Source organism: Phyllobates terribilis, unplaced genomic scaffold (assembly GCF_046119375.1).
Source record: "Phyllobates terribilis strain yellow unplaced genomic scaffold, ASM4611937v1 Scaffold_17__1_contigs__length_24005725, whole genome shotgun sequence".
NCBI lineage: Eukaryota > Metazoa > Chordata > Amphibia > Anura > Dendrobatidae > Phyllobates > Phyllobates terribilis.
Window position 1 is genome coordinate 3,874,946 of NW_027362777.1, and position 19,200 is coordinate 3,894,145.

A 19,200-nucleotide genomic window follows, 5' to 3' on the forward strand; every position below is an offset into this window, starting at 1 on the left:
GGGCATGATGTGGGCATTACACTGTGTGGGGGGCATCATACATCCTGCATAAGGGGCATAATGGGGGCATTACACTGTGTGGGGGCATCATACATCCTGCATAAGGGGCATAATGGGGGCATTACACTGTGTGGGGGCATCATACATACTGCATAAGGGGCATAATGGGGGCATCATACATCCTGCATAAGGGGTGTAATGGGGGCATTACACTGTGTGGGGGATCATACATACTGCATAAGGGGTGTAATGGGGGCATTACACTGTGGGGGGCATCATACATCCCGCATAAGGGGCATAATGGGGGCATTACACTGTGTGGGGGCATCATACATCCCGCATAAGGGGCATAATGGGGGCATTACACTGTGTGGGGGGCATCATACATACTACATAAGGGGCATAATAGGGGCATTACACTGTGTGGGGGGCATCATACATCCCGCATAAGGGGCATAATGGGGGCATTACACTGTGTGGGGGCATCATACATCCCGCATAAGGGGCATAATGGGGGCATTACACTGTGTGGGGGGCATTATACATCCCGCATAAGGGGCATAATGGGGGCATTACACTGTGTGGGGGGCATCATACATCCTGCATAAGGGGCATAATGGGGGCATTACACTGTGGGGCATCATACATCCTGCATAAGGGGCATAATGGGGGCATTACACTGTGTGGGGGCATCATACATCCTGCATAAGGGACATAATGGGGGCATTACACTGTGGGGCATCATACATACTGCATAAGGGGCATAATGGGGGCATTACACTGTGTGGGGGCATCATACATCCTGTATAAGGGGCATAATGGGGGCATTACACTGTGGGGGGCATCATACATCCAGCATAAGGGGCATAATGGGGGCATTACACTGTGGGGGTGCATCATACATCCTGCATAAGGGGCATAATGGGGGCATTACACTGTGGGGGGCATCATACATCCTGCATAAGGGGCATAATAGGGGCATTACACTGTGTGGGGGCATCATACATCCAGCATAAGGGGCATAATGGGGGCATTACACTGTGGGGGTGCATCATACATCCTGCATAAGGGGCATAATGGGGGCATTACACTGTGGGGGGCATCATACATCCTGCATAAGGGGCATAATGGGGGCATTACACTGTGGGGCATCATACATCCTGCATAAGGGGCATAATGGGGGCATTACACTGTGTGGGGGCATCATACATCCAGCATAAGGGGCATAATGGGGGCATTACACTGTGGGGGTGCATCATACATCCTGCATAAGGGGCATAATAGGGGCATTACACTGTGTGGGGGCATCATACATCCAGCATAAGGGGCATAATGGGGGCATTACACTGTGGGGGTGCATCATACATCCTGCATAAGGGGCATAATGGGGGCATTACACTGTGGGGGGCATCATACATCCTGCATAAGGGGCATAATGGGGGCATTACACTGTGGGGGGCATCATACATCCTGCATAAGGGGAATAATGGGGGCATTACACTGTGGGGCCAGTAAAGGGGTCCTGTACTCTGAGAACAATACGTTTCCTCCCTTCCTGTCTCCATAGTTGGGTCGTATGTATCTATTACAGGAAACAGAACAAAAACCTTATGATTCTTATAAAGGGGCAACACAAGACCCCAAAAGAGTCTCCGTGCTGAAGGGGTTAATGCCCCCTGCGCCCAGTAATGGGGTCTCCACATACCTCCACCTGCAGAGCCGCCACCACATATATGGCTGCTCTGTGCGCACAGGAGCTGTGATGAGGTCACAGGAGGGGAGGAGTCAGGGGTCACATGATCAGGGGCCTCAGTGGATGCAGGACTTTGCTGTGCTGGTTGTCATGGTGCTGGATGAGCTGAAGTTTATGTGTGGGGTCAGGAGGGGTTTACAGTGTGGATGTAGCAGAGCCGCCTGTGTACGAGGTGTACGGAGCAGAGCCGCGTGTGTACGAGGTGTACGGAGCAGAGCCGTGTGTGTACGAGGTGTACGGAGCAGAGCCGCGTGTGTACGAGGTGTACTGAGCGGAGCCGCGTGTACGAGGTGTACGGAGCGGAGCCGCGTGTACGAGGTGTACGGAGCGGAGCCGCGTGTGTACGAGGTGTACTGAGCAGAGCCGCGCGTGTACGAGGCGTACTGAGCGGAGCCGCGCGTGTACGAGGCGTACTGAGCGGAGCCGCGCGTGTACGAGGCGTACTGAGCGGAGCCGCGCGTGTACGAGGCGTACTGAGCGGAGCCGCGCGTGTACGAGGTTTACGGAGCAGAGCCGCGCGTGTACGAGGTTTACGGAGCAGAGCCGCGCGTGTGCGAGGTTTACGGAGCAGAGCCGCGCGTGTACGAGGTGTACGGAGCAGAGCCGCGCGTGTACGAGGTGTACGGAGCAGAGCCGCGCGTGTACGAGGTGTACGGAGCAGAGCCGCGCGTGTACGAGGTTTACGGAGCAGAGCCGCGCGTGTACGAGGTGTACGGAGCAGAGCCGCGCGTGTACGAGGTGTACGGAGCAGAGCCGCGCGTGTACGAGGTGTACGGAGCAGAGCCGCCCGTATACGAGGTGTACGGAGCAGAGCCGCGTGTGTACGAGGTGTACGGAGCGGAGCCGCGCGTGTACGAGGTGTACGGAGCAGAGCCGCGTGCACGAGGTGTACGGAGCGGAGCCGTGTGTGTACGAGGTGTACGGAGCGGAGGTTTAATTTGATAATCTTGTTCTGCCATTTGGATTCTCCAATGCACCAACAGGATTTCACAACTCTCTGAATGATATTTCTCTGATTACTTTGGGAGATTTCTTGTGATTTATCTTGATGATATAGAATTTTCTCTCCTGATTTGGATTCTCACCAGGAACATGTCCGTGTTGTATTAGAAAGGTTGAGGGAGAATTCTTTCTTTGTTACAATTGAGAAATGTTTTTTTTTCTGTTCAGGAAGTTTCATTCCCGGGTCATTTTATCGGCTGATGGGTTTACGATGGATCCTGGGAAGGTGAAAGCCATAATAGATTGGGTCCAACCTAGTGACCTGAAAGTGTTGCAACATTTTGTAGGATTCGCCAACTATTATAGGAAATTCTTTAGGGTTTTTTTTCTCAGATTACTGGCCTCACACGTAAGGGGGCAGATCTCAAGGTTTCGCCACCGGATGCTATTGGGGCTTTTGAAAAATTGAAGAAGTGTTTTATGTCTGCTCCTTTTCTAATCCAACTCGATGTCCAAGAACCATTCATTGTGGAGGTGGATGTTTCGGAGGTCGGGGTAGGGGCCGTTTTATCTCAGGGTTCCAAAACTCTGACCAATCTGGGGTCATGTGCTTTTTTCTCGAAAAAATTTTCATCTGCTGAAAGAAATTATGCTGTTGGGAATTGTGAGTTACTCACTATTATATTGTCCTTTAAGGTTTGAAGACATTTTCTGGAGGGAGAAGCTCATCAAATCACTGTGGTCACTGACCAGAAGAATTTAGCGTATATTGAATCAGGTAAATGGCTAACTTCTAGACAGGCCAGAGGGTCCTTATTTTTCTCTAGATTCAATTTCTCTATCACTTTCAGGCCGGGGTCCAAGCAGTTTTAGTTCTGTTTCTCCTCCAAAACCTCCATTCTCCCTGAGGGCATTGTGGTTTCTGTGATATCCTTGGAGGTTGAAGCTGAGATCTGTAAAGTCCAATCGTCTCCTTTCGCCATGCCTAGGTCCAAATTATTTGTAGTTGGGTACCTAAGATTGCGTCTGTTGCAGGAGCTTCATGATTTAATCATGAGTGGTCATCCGCGGTTCACAGCTATGCAGAAAGCTATTACTAGGCTTTTTTGGTGGCCATCTATGAATAATTATTTAAAGATTTTGTATCTGCTTGTGTAGTTTACGCACACGCTAAAGTCTGTCTTAACAGTCCAGGTGGAGTATTGGCTCCATTGCAATTCCAGAAAGACAGTGAAGTCATCTGTCCATGGATTTCATCACAGATTTGCCTCTGTCTGGTGGGAAGACTGTCTTTGGGTGGCTGTTGACCGATTCATTAAACGGGCTCATTTTGTTCCTTTGTCAGAGGATTACCTAATGCAGAGACATTCTCCAGGTTTTTTATTTCTCATAAAGTAAGGCTACATGGGATCCCTATTAACATTGTGTTTGATAGGGGAGTGTAATTTGTCTCCAAATTCTGCAGAGCTTTTTGTAATAAACTGGGAATTCATTTATTTTCCTGTGCCTGCCACCCTGAAACCAATGGTCAGACAGAAAGGACTAATCAATCTCAAATTTTAAGGTGTTTTGTTGCAGCTCAGTGTTTTGTTGCGACTTCATTCTTACTTCTTGCTGAGTTTGCCTTTCAGGCCACCGCCCCACTATTACTATTTGGGCACTATTGTTTCTCAGGAGTGGGAGCCAAAACCAGGAGTGGGTGATAAATGTAGAATTGGTGACTTGTTTCTATTATACCTTTTTTCTGGTTGTTCCTCACCTGGTTTTGGCTCCCACTCCTGAGGAAAAATACTGACCAAATACTGACAGTGGAACCGTGGCCTAACAGTCGGATCAGTCAGTCTGCTGGAACCTCGCCGTTTTATTGTAATTATGGTGATCATCCCCATTATTTTGAATTTTCCTTTCTTTTTCCTGTTTGCCCAAATGGCCATTTCTCCACCCGTAATAAGTGCTACCTAGTCCTTAGTATGGTCTTTGGAAGGAATAAGTCAGCTAGAGATAGTCGCCATCATACTCTCCAGAGACCCCCGAGCATCCCCAAGGAATAATCGTAAATCATGGGCAAACAATGCCACCTTCTTTTCCTTGGTCCCATATTTAAATCCATTTATCTCAGACATTTTACTAATTGCTGCCGCAAGAGGTTCAGTTGCTATTGAAAACAATAAGAGACAGGGGGAACCCTTGTCTTGTACCTCTGTACAACAAAAATCGGTTAGCCATAGAGCCATTCGCTCTTACTTTGGCCTTTGAGTCCGAATAAAGCAATTGCACCCATTATATAAATTTGTCACCAAAGCCCATCTGCCGCAATGTAGGTCACAAATATGGCCATTCTACACTGTCAAAGGCCTTAGCTGGGACCAAAGACAGGATCACTCTCTGACCAACATTATCAGTCCTTGCTTGTATATTAATATAAAGCCTTCTGAGATTGATCGCTGTGGACTTATTTGGCATAATCCCAGACTGATCGGGATGTATTATTGAGATTACTTTTGAGAGTCTGTTAGCAAGAAGTTTGACGTCTACTGTTAAAAGAGAGATGAGTCTATAGTATGCCAGCAAGCTGGGGGTCTTGCCTTGTTTAGGTAACACTGTAATTATGGCTTCCTGCATGGACGTGGGCAATGATCCACCTTCAAAACATAAATTGTATACATCCAATAACACTGGTAGTAATATTTCCTTATATCTCTTATATACTTCCACTGGAAGACCATCCATTCCCGATGCTTTATCGTTGGCCATTGAGCCAGTTCCCATTCTAGCTCTTCTACATCAAGCGGTTCATCTAATAAATTCCGAGAGTTTAAGGAAAGGACCGGGAGCTGAGCTTTATCTAGGAAGGCCTTGGTCTGTTCTTCTGAGGGTTGAACCTGAGAAGTATACAGCTTGCATAGTATTCCTCCAACACTTTCAGTATGTCCACTGTGGACTGTACCACATTACCCTCCCTAGTCTGCAGACTGGATATAAAAGCGTAGTCCCTCTGGGTGGCAGCTATCACAGATATAAGTGACCTGCTTTATCCCCCTCTTCACAATATTGTACCTTATGAAACAGCTTCTTCCTTCCTGCAGCTGCAATGTTACCTTATTCAGCAGGTCCTGAGCTGGTTTCAGCCTGTTTTGCGCAGCCGGCGTTGGATCTGTAATCATCGCACTCTCTGCATCTCCCAATTCCTGAAACACCAATGGATCCTGCTGCATAGTTCGGGATTTAGCTGCTGAGATTTCTGTTATAAATATTCCTCTAAGGTCGGCCTTAATGGCTTCCCATACATAGAAAATAGAAGTTGTATTTTTATTAATCACAAGATACTTCTTTAGTTCCCCTTTAATTTTCCCCTTAAGGTCTATAACTTGTAACCAAAAGGGGTTAATTTCCCTGTGGGTCTGTACTGCATTGGGAGATTAAGCTTAGGGAGACACAGAGGAGAATGATGGGATAGGACTCTGGGCAGGAGCTGATGTCAGATATAAGACCCTGCATCCCTTCATTTCCAAGAGACAAATCATTTCTCCACAAAGAGGAGAATGTGGACGAAAAACAGGAGTATTGGTATACATTAGGAGGACGGACTCTCCAAAGAGCAATTAAAGCTGTCTCCTTAAAGGGGTGGTGCCACCATAGAACATATAGGTAATCCTGTAAGTATCATGTAAAGAAATGCTTTTGTAAATTAAACCTATTACAGATGATGCCACATTCAAAATATATGTTCCTCTGATGATCAGTATGGCGCTCCCTAGTGATAGCATTACTGGTATTTATGTCCATCCTTCTAGCCATCTCTAGAGGCCGACCATGCGCGGTTCCCTCTCCAATGCAGGTTGGATCCCTCCGCCCGTCAGCCTGCCGGATCTCATCCAGCTGACTAACAGCCACTGTGAAGTGTGAAGTCCCTTTGCCTCGGCTGTCCTCACTCAGGCAGGTGTTTTCTATCAATGGCGGCTGCTGGAAAACAGCTGAGTGTTGGCTCTAATCCTGATAATACATGGAGGAACGCACAGACTTCGGACATTGTCCTCCCACAGACATACAGGACAGGTCACCAGCAATTCTGGCTCCAGCACAGGTATGTCTCAGACCTTCCCTGCAGTCAATGAGTGACGTGAATATTCATAAGCCACATGTAAACCAGGGCTGGGAAAGTGCAGAATGTGAACCCAGGTAGAGGATAACACCTCTCTCAGGGACACAGATAACAATAGGAAACAACTTTACATCTATGTCCCCTCATCCAGTAATAGTGACTGCAGACACGGGATTACAATATCTGTGAGTGCAATACAGAGGACCAGTATACGAGGAGTCCTACACTGCCATTTATGATGAAGGAATCCATATCACCTGATAATCATATGTGGCATGCAGAAGTAGTGCTGTTGCTTCAAAAGCATCTAGAGGGGTTAACACAATCACAAGAGACAGGGAGTGGTTAGCAGAGCCCCAGGAGGATTGTGGGGAACTTGTTTACTATTCTGGCTGCAGCCAAAGAAAGAAGTGGTGTGTGTGATCTGTATCTCACAGAAGTGCAGGAAAGAGAACAGGATTCAACTCAGGTCAGATACCCTGCACTGTTAGTTCAGGAAGTCTATCATTGGGCAGGAAGATAAGGACTGGAAGGAATTGTGTCACAGAGATCATCTTCCTCATCAAACCCTCCTCCCCTCCATCTCCATGCAGGATAAAGAATGCTGTGTACAATTGAGTCCTTGTGAAGGAAAAGCCTGTGGTTGTGTATGCATTAAAACTGTGCTGTACTGTGCTACCAGATAATAGACTGTGTACTGCTGTGCTGCAAAGGAGACTGTACTGTTATTACTGGAGCCTCTTGCTCAATGAGACATTTACATTGCACTGGCTGTGCCTCATTAAATGTTACTGTTCTACCGTTTATGAGGACTCTTGTCAAATGTGTCTGGTCAGCAATTGAATCTTTCCTGTGCCTGAGAGAAGCCGCAGCCTATGGTAACCTGGAATAATGATTCCCCCAGGATTCCAACAAATTCATGTAACCGGTCTCGCCCCTATCTGAACTTAGGCGGCGTGCGTGTAACACATATGATTACAATATCTGTGAGTACAATACAGAGGACCAGTATACAAGGAGTCCTATACCGCCATTTATGATGAAGGAATCCCGATCACCTGATAATCATATAGTGATTTTTACTCCAATAACATTTACTGTCATTTGCCTGTGGATGAAGAAAGCAATATTTCTGAAGACACTTCCTCAGATCCTGATAAAAAAAATAAAGGATGAAATCCTTAAATTTGTATCAAAAAGTCCCGGTGAATACACCGATGTCTCATCTTATGCAAAAGACGTACGAGACAACCAGACAGCAGAGGACGTGTAAGTATGTATACTTTACTCTTTATAATTCTTTATTCTTTCCCCTGTTCCCTTTCCCCTATTTTCTTCAGGCTGTTAGTATATTATATAGATCCTTTTGTGTGTAATGTATATCCTCCCGTTCTAAAAAAACTCAATAAAAATAATTTGACAAGAGAAAGAACTTACTGATGGCTTTACTAATTCATCTCCTTCTCGCCTCCCACTGGTCGGCCTCCCCCACCTCTTCCATTGCTGATTTCTCCTCCCATGTCTCTTGCTGTCCACCTTACTTGACACTGCTTTCCACCCTTGGCTAGCTGAGTCAGTGGAGCAGTCAGTAAGTGCTCTACCTTCTCAAGCCTTTTACTGACAGACTAAGAAAGGAATAGGTTTTTCTTCTTGGTCAGCTGAGGCGGTAAATGTTTTTCATCCTCTCAAACAGCTTTCTCTAGGGCTCCTGTTCTGAGCCAACCTGAGGTCAATCTGCTTTTCTTTGTCGTGGTGGAAGCTTCCGCTATTAGTATGTGAGCTGTTCTTTCACAGAAGTTCACTCAAGCAGAGTCTATTCATGATATAGGTGACCGAGAGCTTCTGGCAGTTAAAAGAGCCTTTGAGGAATGGAGAAATTGGTTGGAGGGGGCAAGACATGCGGTGACTGTCTTTACCGATCATAAGAACCTGTTGTATAGTGACGCTGCTAAGTGCTTAAGCACCAGACAGGCTTGGTGGGACCATTTTGCCTGGTTAGCTTTTGCCATTACTTATCTCCCCAAATCCAAGAATGTCAAGGCTGAAGCTTTGTCACTTAGTCTAGTCGCAGAGTTGATGGACGAAAATCCAGTCTAGATTCTTATTGAGGGGGTGGTGTTTAGTGCTTTGGGGGTAGATATCAGGCAGCTCATTCAGTGTGCCGGAAGGTTTATCTATAAATAAACTTTATGTTCCACCTTCTTTAAGTGTAGATCTTCTTAATGAAATACACGATTCCATTTTAACTAAGTACTCGGTCTCTTCTGCCATTTGGAGATCTCTTTCTAGGTCCTTTTGGTAAATAAAAATGGAAAAACTGGAAAGACAAGAAATACAAGATAGGGTCTTATCTTGTCAGAAAAGGGTGTAGGGAGTTAAGAAATAAGCTCACCTGATGGGGTTGTGACAGTCACAATACCTGTGTGAAGCATGTGAAGGCTGCTGCAGGATCACCAATGGGGTTTGTTGCAATAGAATATGGAATCTGTTGATTCAAAAAACACGCTGCCAAGTATCCAAAGTGTGATCATAGACGCAGATGTGGTATGATTGCAGTTTATTGCGTCAACTTGTTTCAAGGTCTACAAACCTCTTCATCAGGATAAAGCCACAGTAAGGATTACAATTCAAAAGTACTGGAATATATGGACAATACATTTAAAAGAAAGGCGAGCAGTAACGGACCCCTGAGATCATATGATGCTACGTCACAGTGACAAGTGCACAACATAAAAAAGTGTGTGTATTCTTTAAAAGACCAGGAAAAAACACAAGGATAGTTGGTATATAGTAGTTTTTATAGTAGTTTTTCTTTCTCTAGTCCTACAGTGCCTCGCAGAGAAATAAATTAATTACCTTCTCTCCCCCTTTTTTTCTGCTTTCAAAATATTTTCATTTGACTCGTACTTGGCATATCTACCCCACATCCACATCTACAACTTTGCTAGTCACATACACACCCATCACAGGCAGAGCTAGACTCTGCAGATTTCCCTCTTCTCCAGTCTCAATCCAAGGTCCCCAACAGCCTCGAATACAGTATGGTCACCATAGACCCGGTATTATATCCCCCACAGCCCCCCTATGCAGTTTGGTCACCTCAGCCTCCTATACAGTGGAATAATAAAATTAACAACCTCATCCACAACTACCACAAAAGACTTCAAGCTGTCATTGATGTTAGAGGGGGCAATACACGGTATTAAGAACTGGGGTATGTGAACTTTTGATCAGGGTTATTTGGATGTTTTTGGTTGTCATTAAGATTTAAAAAGAGAAAACACAGTAGTTTGACAATAAATGGCTTCACCCAACCAAATTTTTTTTTGTTATCATTCATATTCTCTGAAACAAGGCAAAGAAAGCAAAAATTCTGACGGGGTATGTAAACTTTTGAGCACAACTGTATATACTGGACTCTAGTTAGCAGTCATTGCTAGAGAGAGCCTCATGCTGCATGGTTAGGAGTTTGGTGGTTTGTTGTTTGAAAAGGCGTTTGGTGGATTTAACTAAGACTGTTGCATGGTTTTGGTTGTGTATTAATCCTCTCTTTCTCCTACTTTGGTTTTTCCCATCCTCCACTCACCACTGTTATCCTCTGTTGTTTGTGTGCATATATTTGTATGATTGGTATTTTCCTTTATCCCTGTTTGCATTACCTTGTTACTCTGGTTGGTGTATTGCCTTACACTATTACTCCTCTCTTCCCTCGGTGGAGGAAGAGAACAGGCAGATTGAGGAGTTCAGACAAGGTACGTGGTCCCGGCATTTTCACCTTCAGAAGTAATTCGAGGAACATGGGCAAGCTAGGACGTCCCTAGCGTTAGGGACAGGGAAGGAGCCCCTGGTCCTGGGATACCCGACAACAGAGTCATGACATTAGCTCTGGCTGAAACTGTTTTCTGATCCATCATGGATCCTATCACAGCTCTCACAGGGCAACTGCAGCAACTTAGCCTAGAGGTTGCAGATCTATGTACTGTCATGTTGCAGCTCCCTAACACGTCAGGTCCTGGGACCATGACTCCCAGGCAACCCCCTGTGGAGCCCAAGATTGCTTTGCCTGACAGCTTCTTTGGGGGGCGTGACATGTTTGTTTTCTTCAGGGAGGCCTGTAAGCTGTACTTCAGGTTATGTCCTATCTCCTCAGGAACGGAGGAGCAATGGGTGGGTATACTAATCTCGCTCCTTCAGGGTGACCCCCAAGTATGGGCATTTTCTCTCCTGCCAGACTCCCAATTGCTCCGGACGGTGGAGGAATTTCTTTTAGTCCTGGGTCATATATACAACAACCCTGACCGCATCTCCCTGGCTGAGTCCATGCCATGTCAGCTTCAGCAGGGAGATCGGCCAGCGGAGGTGTATTGCTCTGAGTTTCGGAGGTGATACACTGACACTAAGAGGAATGACCCCGCACGACGTAGCCAGTTTTGTCAAGGGCTATCGGTATGCCCTTGTCGTATAGGAGACTCCAGTTTCTCTTGAAGCAGCCATGTCTCTGGCTATCCGGGTGGATCACAGTCTTCGCCAGAGACATAAAGAAACACCCCAATATGCGAGAGGTCCAGCGCCAAGGGAACCCTGGTCTGAGTCATCTGAGGAGCCTATGCAGTTGGGTGTGGTGACTCGTTCTGTGTATCAAACTCGAGTTCAGCGTAAAGGGGGAGTATGGAATCCATCTGGACAAAAATAAGGTGATCATTTCGGCCTTTCTGGACAGTGGGGCGGGTTTAATTTGATAAACGTTAGGTTCGTCCAGGTCCGGGGCATCATACCATATACACTGTCCAGACACATACCCATAATCAGCATCAACTCTGCATCCTTGAGCCAGGGGTGTTTTACTCAAGTCATCCGAGGGTTACATCTACAGGTAGGCCATACACTCAGAATGTATTGAGTTTTATGTGCTAGAGGGTCTGCCCTCTCTTGTGGTTCTGAGACTACCTTTGCTCACACTGCACAACCCTGTGGTAGATTGGCAGACTCAGGAGGTAGCAAATTGGATCAAGTATTGTCAAGGACACTGGGCACCTGGCTGGCTAGTGTGGATACCCAGTCTGTGCCTAAATACCTGTCTGACTTTGAGGATGTGTTCTCGGAGCAGGGGTGTCAAAATCTCCCTTCCCATCAACCTTATGACTGTGCCATTAATCTAGTTTCTGGGGCCAAGCTGCCTAAGAGCAGACTTTGTAAAATCTCTGGTCCATAGAAGCGGGCCATGAAGGACTATATCACGGAAAGTTAAAAAAAAGGGTCATATCACACCATCGTCATCCCCCATTGCTGAAGGGGTTTTCTTTGTAAAGAAAGACGGGGGGTTACGCCCCTACCTAGATTTCCGCAAACTAAATCCAATCACGGTCTGGGAACCGTATCTGATCCCTCTCACCCCGGACTTATTTAATCAGATCGTGGCAGCAAAATGGTTTTCTAAACTGGTTTTCAGGGGGGCATATAATCTCATTCTTATTAAAGAGGGGGATGAGTGAAAAACAGCTTTCAATATGCCTGAGGGACACTATGAGAACCTTTGTCATGCTATTTGGGTTGAGTGATGCTCCCGCCGTCTTTCAGCATTTTGTAAATGTCATCTTTAGTCACCCGGCAGGTAATTGTGGTGATCTATCTTGATTACATTAATTTTTGCGCCTGACCTTGAGTCATATCAGGTACATGTCAGGTAGGTCTTACAGATACTCAGAGTCAATAAAGTATTTGTTAAACCAGAGAAGTGTATGTTCTCTTCAGGAGATCCCTTTTATAGGCTAGATTTTATCATCCACCGGTTTTCACATGGATCCAGCAAAAGTCTGGGCGGAACAGGATTGGGATTGTCCTGAGGATTTAAAGGCGTTACAAAGGTATTTGGGTTTCGCCAACTACTACCGCAAGTTCATAAAAACTTTTCGGTAGTGGCCAAACCTCTGGCGGATATGACCAGAAAATGGACTGACTTTTCTAAATGGTACAGGGAGGCATTCAATACCTTAAGGAGTGTTTTGTATTTGTGCCAATTCTCATGCAGCCTGACGTCACTCAGCCATTCATTGCAGAAGTTGACATGTCAGAAGTGTGTGGGGGGGCTGTTTTGTCGCAGGGTGCATCTCCTAGTAAATGGCATCCATGTGCATACTTTTCTAAAAAACTGTCACTCGCTGAGAGAAATTATGACATTGGTAACAGGGAACTCTTGGCAACCAAGTGGGCTTTTGGAGAGTGGCATCATTTTCTGGAGGGGGCAGATCATCCGATTATGGTAATCACGGACCATAAGAATCTGGTATATCTAGAGTCTACGAAACGTCTAACGCCTAGACAGGTGGGATGGCCATTATTCTTCACCAGATTTAACTTTTTCGTTACATATAGGCCAGGGAACAAGAACATTAAGGTGGATGCCTTTTCCAGGGGTGGAGATAATTGTGAACCGGTTTCTATACTGCAAAATGGGGTGGTTATTACATCTATATGCTCCGATCTTGAGAAGGAGGTTGTTGAGGCTCAGGGGGACGCACCTGCTGCCTGTTTATTAGGTAAACTGTTTGTACATGTGAATCTCCATCTTAGAGTTCTCAGTGAACATCATGATTGGGTCTTGGACAGACATCCCTGTTATAAAGACACCACAGATCTCCTTACTCTGCGTTTTTGGTGGTCAGGAGTTAATCAGGATGTTCACGAGTATGTAGCCGCCTGCAGTGTCTGAGCATGTTCTAAGATCTCTCATACTTGTTCATCTTGGTCTCTCCATCCATTGGCGATTCCCAGTAGACTGTGGATTCATTTATCGTTCGATTTTATCACTAATCTACCCGTGTCGATAGGTAATACTGTAATTTTGGTGGTGGTGGACAGATTCAGTAAGATGTCACATTTCATTGTGCAACCCGCATTACCTAACACCAAGACTTTGATGCAGATTTTCATCAGAGAGATGGTAAAATTACATGGGAACCCTACTGATATTTTTTCTGATTGGGGGATGTAGTTTATTTCCAAATTTTGATGGGCATCTTGCAATCTTTTGAGGATCCATCTGTTGTTCTCTTCAGCAGTCTTCCGCAGTCTAAAGGGCAAACTGAACATGTTAACCAGAATCTTGAGACTTATCTTAGGTGTTTTATGTCTGAGAATCAGGAGGATGGGGTTACTGACTTACCTCTTGCTGAATTTGTAGTGAATAATCATTGTCATGAATCCACTGGTAAGTCCCCATTTAACAGGAATGCCTGAAGAACGTTTTCCATCTTCAATTACGTCTGTGTGGCAAAGGGTTCTTGATTGCTTGAGGAAGATGGGGTCCAAATATAAGAGTGTGGCTGATTGGAGACGTGTGGTGGGTCTGGACCTGTGTGATGACTTGGTGTGGTTGTCTTCAAGGAACATTAAGTTGAAGGTTCCATCTTAGAAACTGGGTCCCAGGTTCACTGGTTCTTATAAGATTGTGGCCGTCGTCAATCCCGTAGCATTCCACCTTGATTTGCCGCCCACCTTTAGGATCCATAATGTTCCATTAGTCTCTACCCAAAAAATACGTTGCGTCCTTTGTATCATCAGCGCTACTGCCATCTCTGGTCATTGTGGATGGAAATTTGGAATTCCAAATAGGTAAGATCGTTGATTCTTGCTTAATTCTTCTGTCACTTCAGTAACTGGTACACTGGAAGAGTTATGGTCCTGAGGAGAGGATGTGGGTACCAGCATCTGATGTCCATGTTGCCAGGTTGATCTGGTCTTTTTATGCGGTACACCCTGATAAACCCAGCTATGAGTTTCCAGAGGTCCCTCGTAGAAGGGGTTACTGTCATGGGTTTACTGCGACTGAGAGGAGCCAGAACACTGCAGAGTCTGATTCCTCCTAATCCTGCACTCATTAGAAGCCTTTCACCTTCATATTAAATGGTGCAGATTTCTTCTAACAGTACAGGAGTTAATCTGCTCAGTTGAGAGCTCCTTGAAGCTTTCCTGCCTTAGTGTTCACAGCTATTCACTATTAGCCACTCCCCGTTCCTATATATACTGGATTCTAGCTAGCAGTCATTACCAGAGCTAGCTGTTGTTTGAGAAGGCGTTTGTGGATTTAGCTAAGACTGTTGCATGGTTTTGGTTGTGTGTATAATCCTCTTCTTCTATTTTGGTTTTACCCCATTCCTCCACTCCCCAGTGTTATCCTCTGTTGTTTGTGTGCATATATTTGTATGATTGGTATTTCCTTTATCCCTGTTTGTATTACCTTGTTAGTCTGGTTGGTGTATTGCAATACACTACTACTCCTCTCTTCCCCGGGTGGGGGAAGGGAGCAGGTGGATTGAGGAGCTCAGACAAGGTACATCGCCCCAGCATCTTCACCTTCAGAAGTAATCCAGGGAACAGGGCCAGCTAGGGCACCCCTAGCATTAGGGACAGGGAAGCTGTGACAGCAGAGCTGTGAGCAACAAGCATGCTGAGAGATTTCACCAAGATATTGCGGATATGGAGAAAAGATATCAATGAAAATGCTTGCAGATAATGATTGAACAATTGTAAGAGATGATTCAATGCAGGCGTACAAGAAGCAAGCAAAAAAGAGTTGTCCCTGAATGAGGACCAAATTTTGTATCGCAATTTCTGTAACTGTTTATATTTCACAATAGTGTTTAGACAGGTTTTAGTTATTTGAACTGTTGTTAAGTTTCCTCTAAATAAATATCAGAAAATTGGCATAACAAAATATTTGCATCTTTATATTTGCAAAAATAATGTTTCAAAGTACTGAAACTTTTATGCATCAATTATATGTACACACAAAAAGCAAAGACACACCAAGAATAATTAACCTACCATTTCATGGAGGGGGTGACTGCTTAGTATTTGAATTGCACACAAAAAGGCTTGTATAGGGTGCTGTTCACACTAGGGGGAATTTTAATTCTTCTTGGTGTGGCTTTGCTTTTTGTGTTTAGAGTAGGGCTCGTAAGCATGAGAACCCTTGTCGCGGGTTCCGAGCTTACATATTTTGGCCAACATATCAACTAATATCTCATATATTATATATATGTATTTTTGCACTTTTTAATTCCAGGGTGCAGCCAGGCCCATCAGTTCCGGCATTGTAAACTGGGGTGTCTGTTCCCATGGGGTGCATTTGGATAATACCGGCCAGCCCGCCTAATCTAATAGTATGGGCTTAACTAGTAGACTGTAAGCCGGATACTGTGAACAGCACCCTATACAAGCCATTTTGTGTGCAATTCTAATACTAAGCAGTCACCCCCTCCATGAAATGGTAGGTTGTGAGTGATTGTCTCATCAGTATTTTGCACCTGTGTAGCCGCCATCTTTATGTGGGTTTGCTGCACCCTGGTAGTGCATTTAGTACTGAAGATCTGGGCAGGTCCCTGCTGCCCTTTTTTGCTGTGTTTTTTCATCAATTATATGTAGCAGTAAAAGGAAAACTCTGATATCACATAAACAAGAGGCAACTAAAAATTTTATTGTACAATTTGAATTCACATGGTCAAAATCATTAAAAATGGCTCATTTCATAAATGATCTGAAAGGTCCTTGAGGAAGTCTTCAGCTGCTCATTCAGGACATGCAGCCTCTGTGCAGGTTCCTGTAGTTTCTTCTCCTACTTTGCACCAATCAGTTAGATAAGTGGAGTGGAGGAGAGAGCAATTTTCTGATTGATCAGGAAGAACACTGTTTCAATGTTTTCCTCAGTAACAGGAAGCTGCCTAAAGTCTGGAAGACACACTCACTTATTAGAAAGATTTTTTCTTGCTAATAAGTGTGTCTTTCCAAGTTAAACATTTCCCATATTAAGAAATAAAAAAGGCTTCTTCCTTGTGACTGCTCTGGTGACTAAGAAGAGATGATTTATTCGCAAAACATTTTCCATTAAAATGGCTTCTATCCTGTGTGAGTTCTCTGATGTGTAACAAGAGTTGATTTCTCGGTAAAACATTTCCCACATTCTGAACATAAATAAGGCTTCTTCCCTGTGTGGGTTCTCTGGTGTATAACAACATCTGCTTTCCGGTTAAAACATTTCCCACATTCTGTACATGAAAAAGGCTTCTCCCCTGTGTGAGTTCTCTGGTGTATAACAACATCTGATTTCCGGTTAAAACATTTCCCACATTCTGAACATAAATAAGGCTTCTTCCCTGTGTGGGTTCTCTGGTGTATAACAACATCTGCTTTCCGGTTAAAACATTTCCCACATTCTGTACATGAAAAAGGCTTCTCCCCTGTGTGAGTTCTCTGGTGTATAACAACATCTGATTTCACAATAAAACATTTTCCACATTCTTTACATGGAAACGGCTTCTCTCCTGTGTGAATTCTTTGGTGATTAACAAAATTTGATTTCTGTGTAAAACATTTTCCACATTCTGAACATGAAAAAGGCTTCATCCCTGTGTGAGATCTCTGGTGTATAACAACATCTGATTTCCGGTTAAAACATTTTCCACATTCTGAACATGAAAAAGGCTTCTCCCCTGTGTGGGTTCTCTGGTGTATAACAACATCTGATTTCCGGTTAAAACATTTCGCACATTCTGAACATGAAAAAGGCTTCTTCCCTGTGTGGGTTCTCTGGTGTATAACAGCATCTGATTTCCGGTTAAAACATTTCCCACATTCTGAACATGAAAAAGGCTTCTCCCCTGTGTGGGTCTTTTGGTGTATAACAACATCTGATTTACGGTTAAAACATTTCCCACATTCTAAACATGAAAATGGCTTCACTCCTGTGTGAGTTCTTTGGTGATTAACAAAATTTGATTTCTGTGTAAAACATTTTCCACATTCTGAACATGAAAAAGGCTTCTCCCCTGTGTGGGTTCTTTGATGTCTGATCAGACTTGATATCTGTGTAAAACATTTCCCACATTCTAAACATGAAAATGGCTTCTCCCCTGTGTGAATTCTCTGGTGACTAACAAGATGTGATTTCTGTGTAAAACATTTCCCACATTCTGAACATGATAAAGGCTTCTCCCCTGTGTGGGTTCTCTGGTGTATAACAACATCTGATTTATGATTAAAACATTGCCCACATTCTGAACATGAAAAAGGCTTCACCCCTGTGTGAGTTCTTTGGTGCTTAACAAAAATTGATTTCATTGTAAAACATTTTCCACATTCTGAACATGAAAAAGGCTTCTCCCCTGTGTGAGTTCTTTGGTGACTAACAAGATTTGATTTCTGGTTAAAACATTTCCCACATTCTGAACAGGAAAAAGGCTTCTCCCCTGTGTGAGTTCTCTGATGTTTGATAACACTTGATTGCTCTGCAAAACATTTCCCACAATCTGAACATGAAAATGGCTTCTCCCCTGTGTGAGTTCTTTGGTGACTAACAAGATTTGATTTCTGGTTAAAACATTTCCCACACTTGGAACAAGAAAATATATTCTCTGCTGTGTGAATTTTTTGATGTTTAAGAAGAGACATTTTGAGAGGAAAACTATTTCCATATTCAGAATGTGAAAATGGCTTCTTTGCTTTAGGAGCAACTCGTTTTTTAATGCTTATTTTGGGACTTTGATTTTCCTTAATAGTCAGTAATGAATCAGAAGACAGGACCTGTTTCATAAGACTAGATGATAAATCTTTGCTGTGAAGGGATGATGGTAGATCTGGAGTAATGGAGTTCACTTCAATTGTAGCCTGAGGGATCTCAAGATCATCTGATTTAAAAATTGAAGATATCAGCTGTCCGTCTGATCTTCTGGTACAGTCATCTGCCAAGAATAAAACCAATTATTATTTTTGAATTAAATATCCTTGAATTTTATAGTTTTGAACATTTCTACTTAAACTGTCTGTAAAAATGGCAAGTTATGTAAAAATATTGAATTATTCACCAAGACAATGACAGTTCACAGTCTAATAGAAAACCTCATAGCGTGAACCAGTAAAGTGTGGTGTTCAACTGTTTGTTCATTCTGCCTCCCAAATATGGAATAAAAAGCCAAACAATGTTATGTACAGTGGGGAAAATAAGTATTTGATACTCTAGTGATTTTGCAATTTTTCCCATCTACAAAGAAGGGAGAGGACTGTAATTTTTATCGTCGGTACACTTCAACTGTGAGAGACAGAATCTAAAAATAAAAAACAGAAAATCGCATTGTATGATTTTAAAATAATTAATTTGTATTTCATTGTATGAAATAAGTATTTGATCATCTACCAAAAAGCAAGAATTCTGGCTCTCACAGACATGTTAAGTTTTTCTTTAAGAAGCCCTCCTACTCTGCACTCATTACCTGTATTAATTGCACCTGTTAGAACTTGTTACCTGTATAAAAGACACCTTTCCACACACTCAATCAAAGACACTCCAACCTCCACCATGGCCAAGACCAAATAGCTGTCTAAAGAAACCAAGGACAAAATTGTAGATCTG

The 19,200-nt window shown here is 44.0% G+C and overlaps 1 protein-coding gene across 1 annotated transcript in view; it reads right to left on the bottom strand.

Moving 5' to 3' along the window:
* Positions 1 to 19,200, bottom strand: part of LOC141176036 (uncharacterized) — a 55,474-nt gene that overhangs the window by 25,372 nt on the left and 10,902 nt on the right. The window contains 1 exon segment of the mRNA XM_073660011.1: positions 16,672 to 18,532. Within this exon segment, the coding sequence (XP_073516112.1) occupies positions 16,672 to 18,532 (1,861 nt within the window).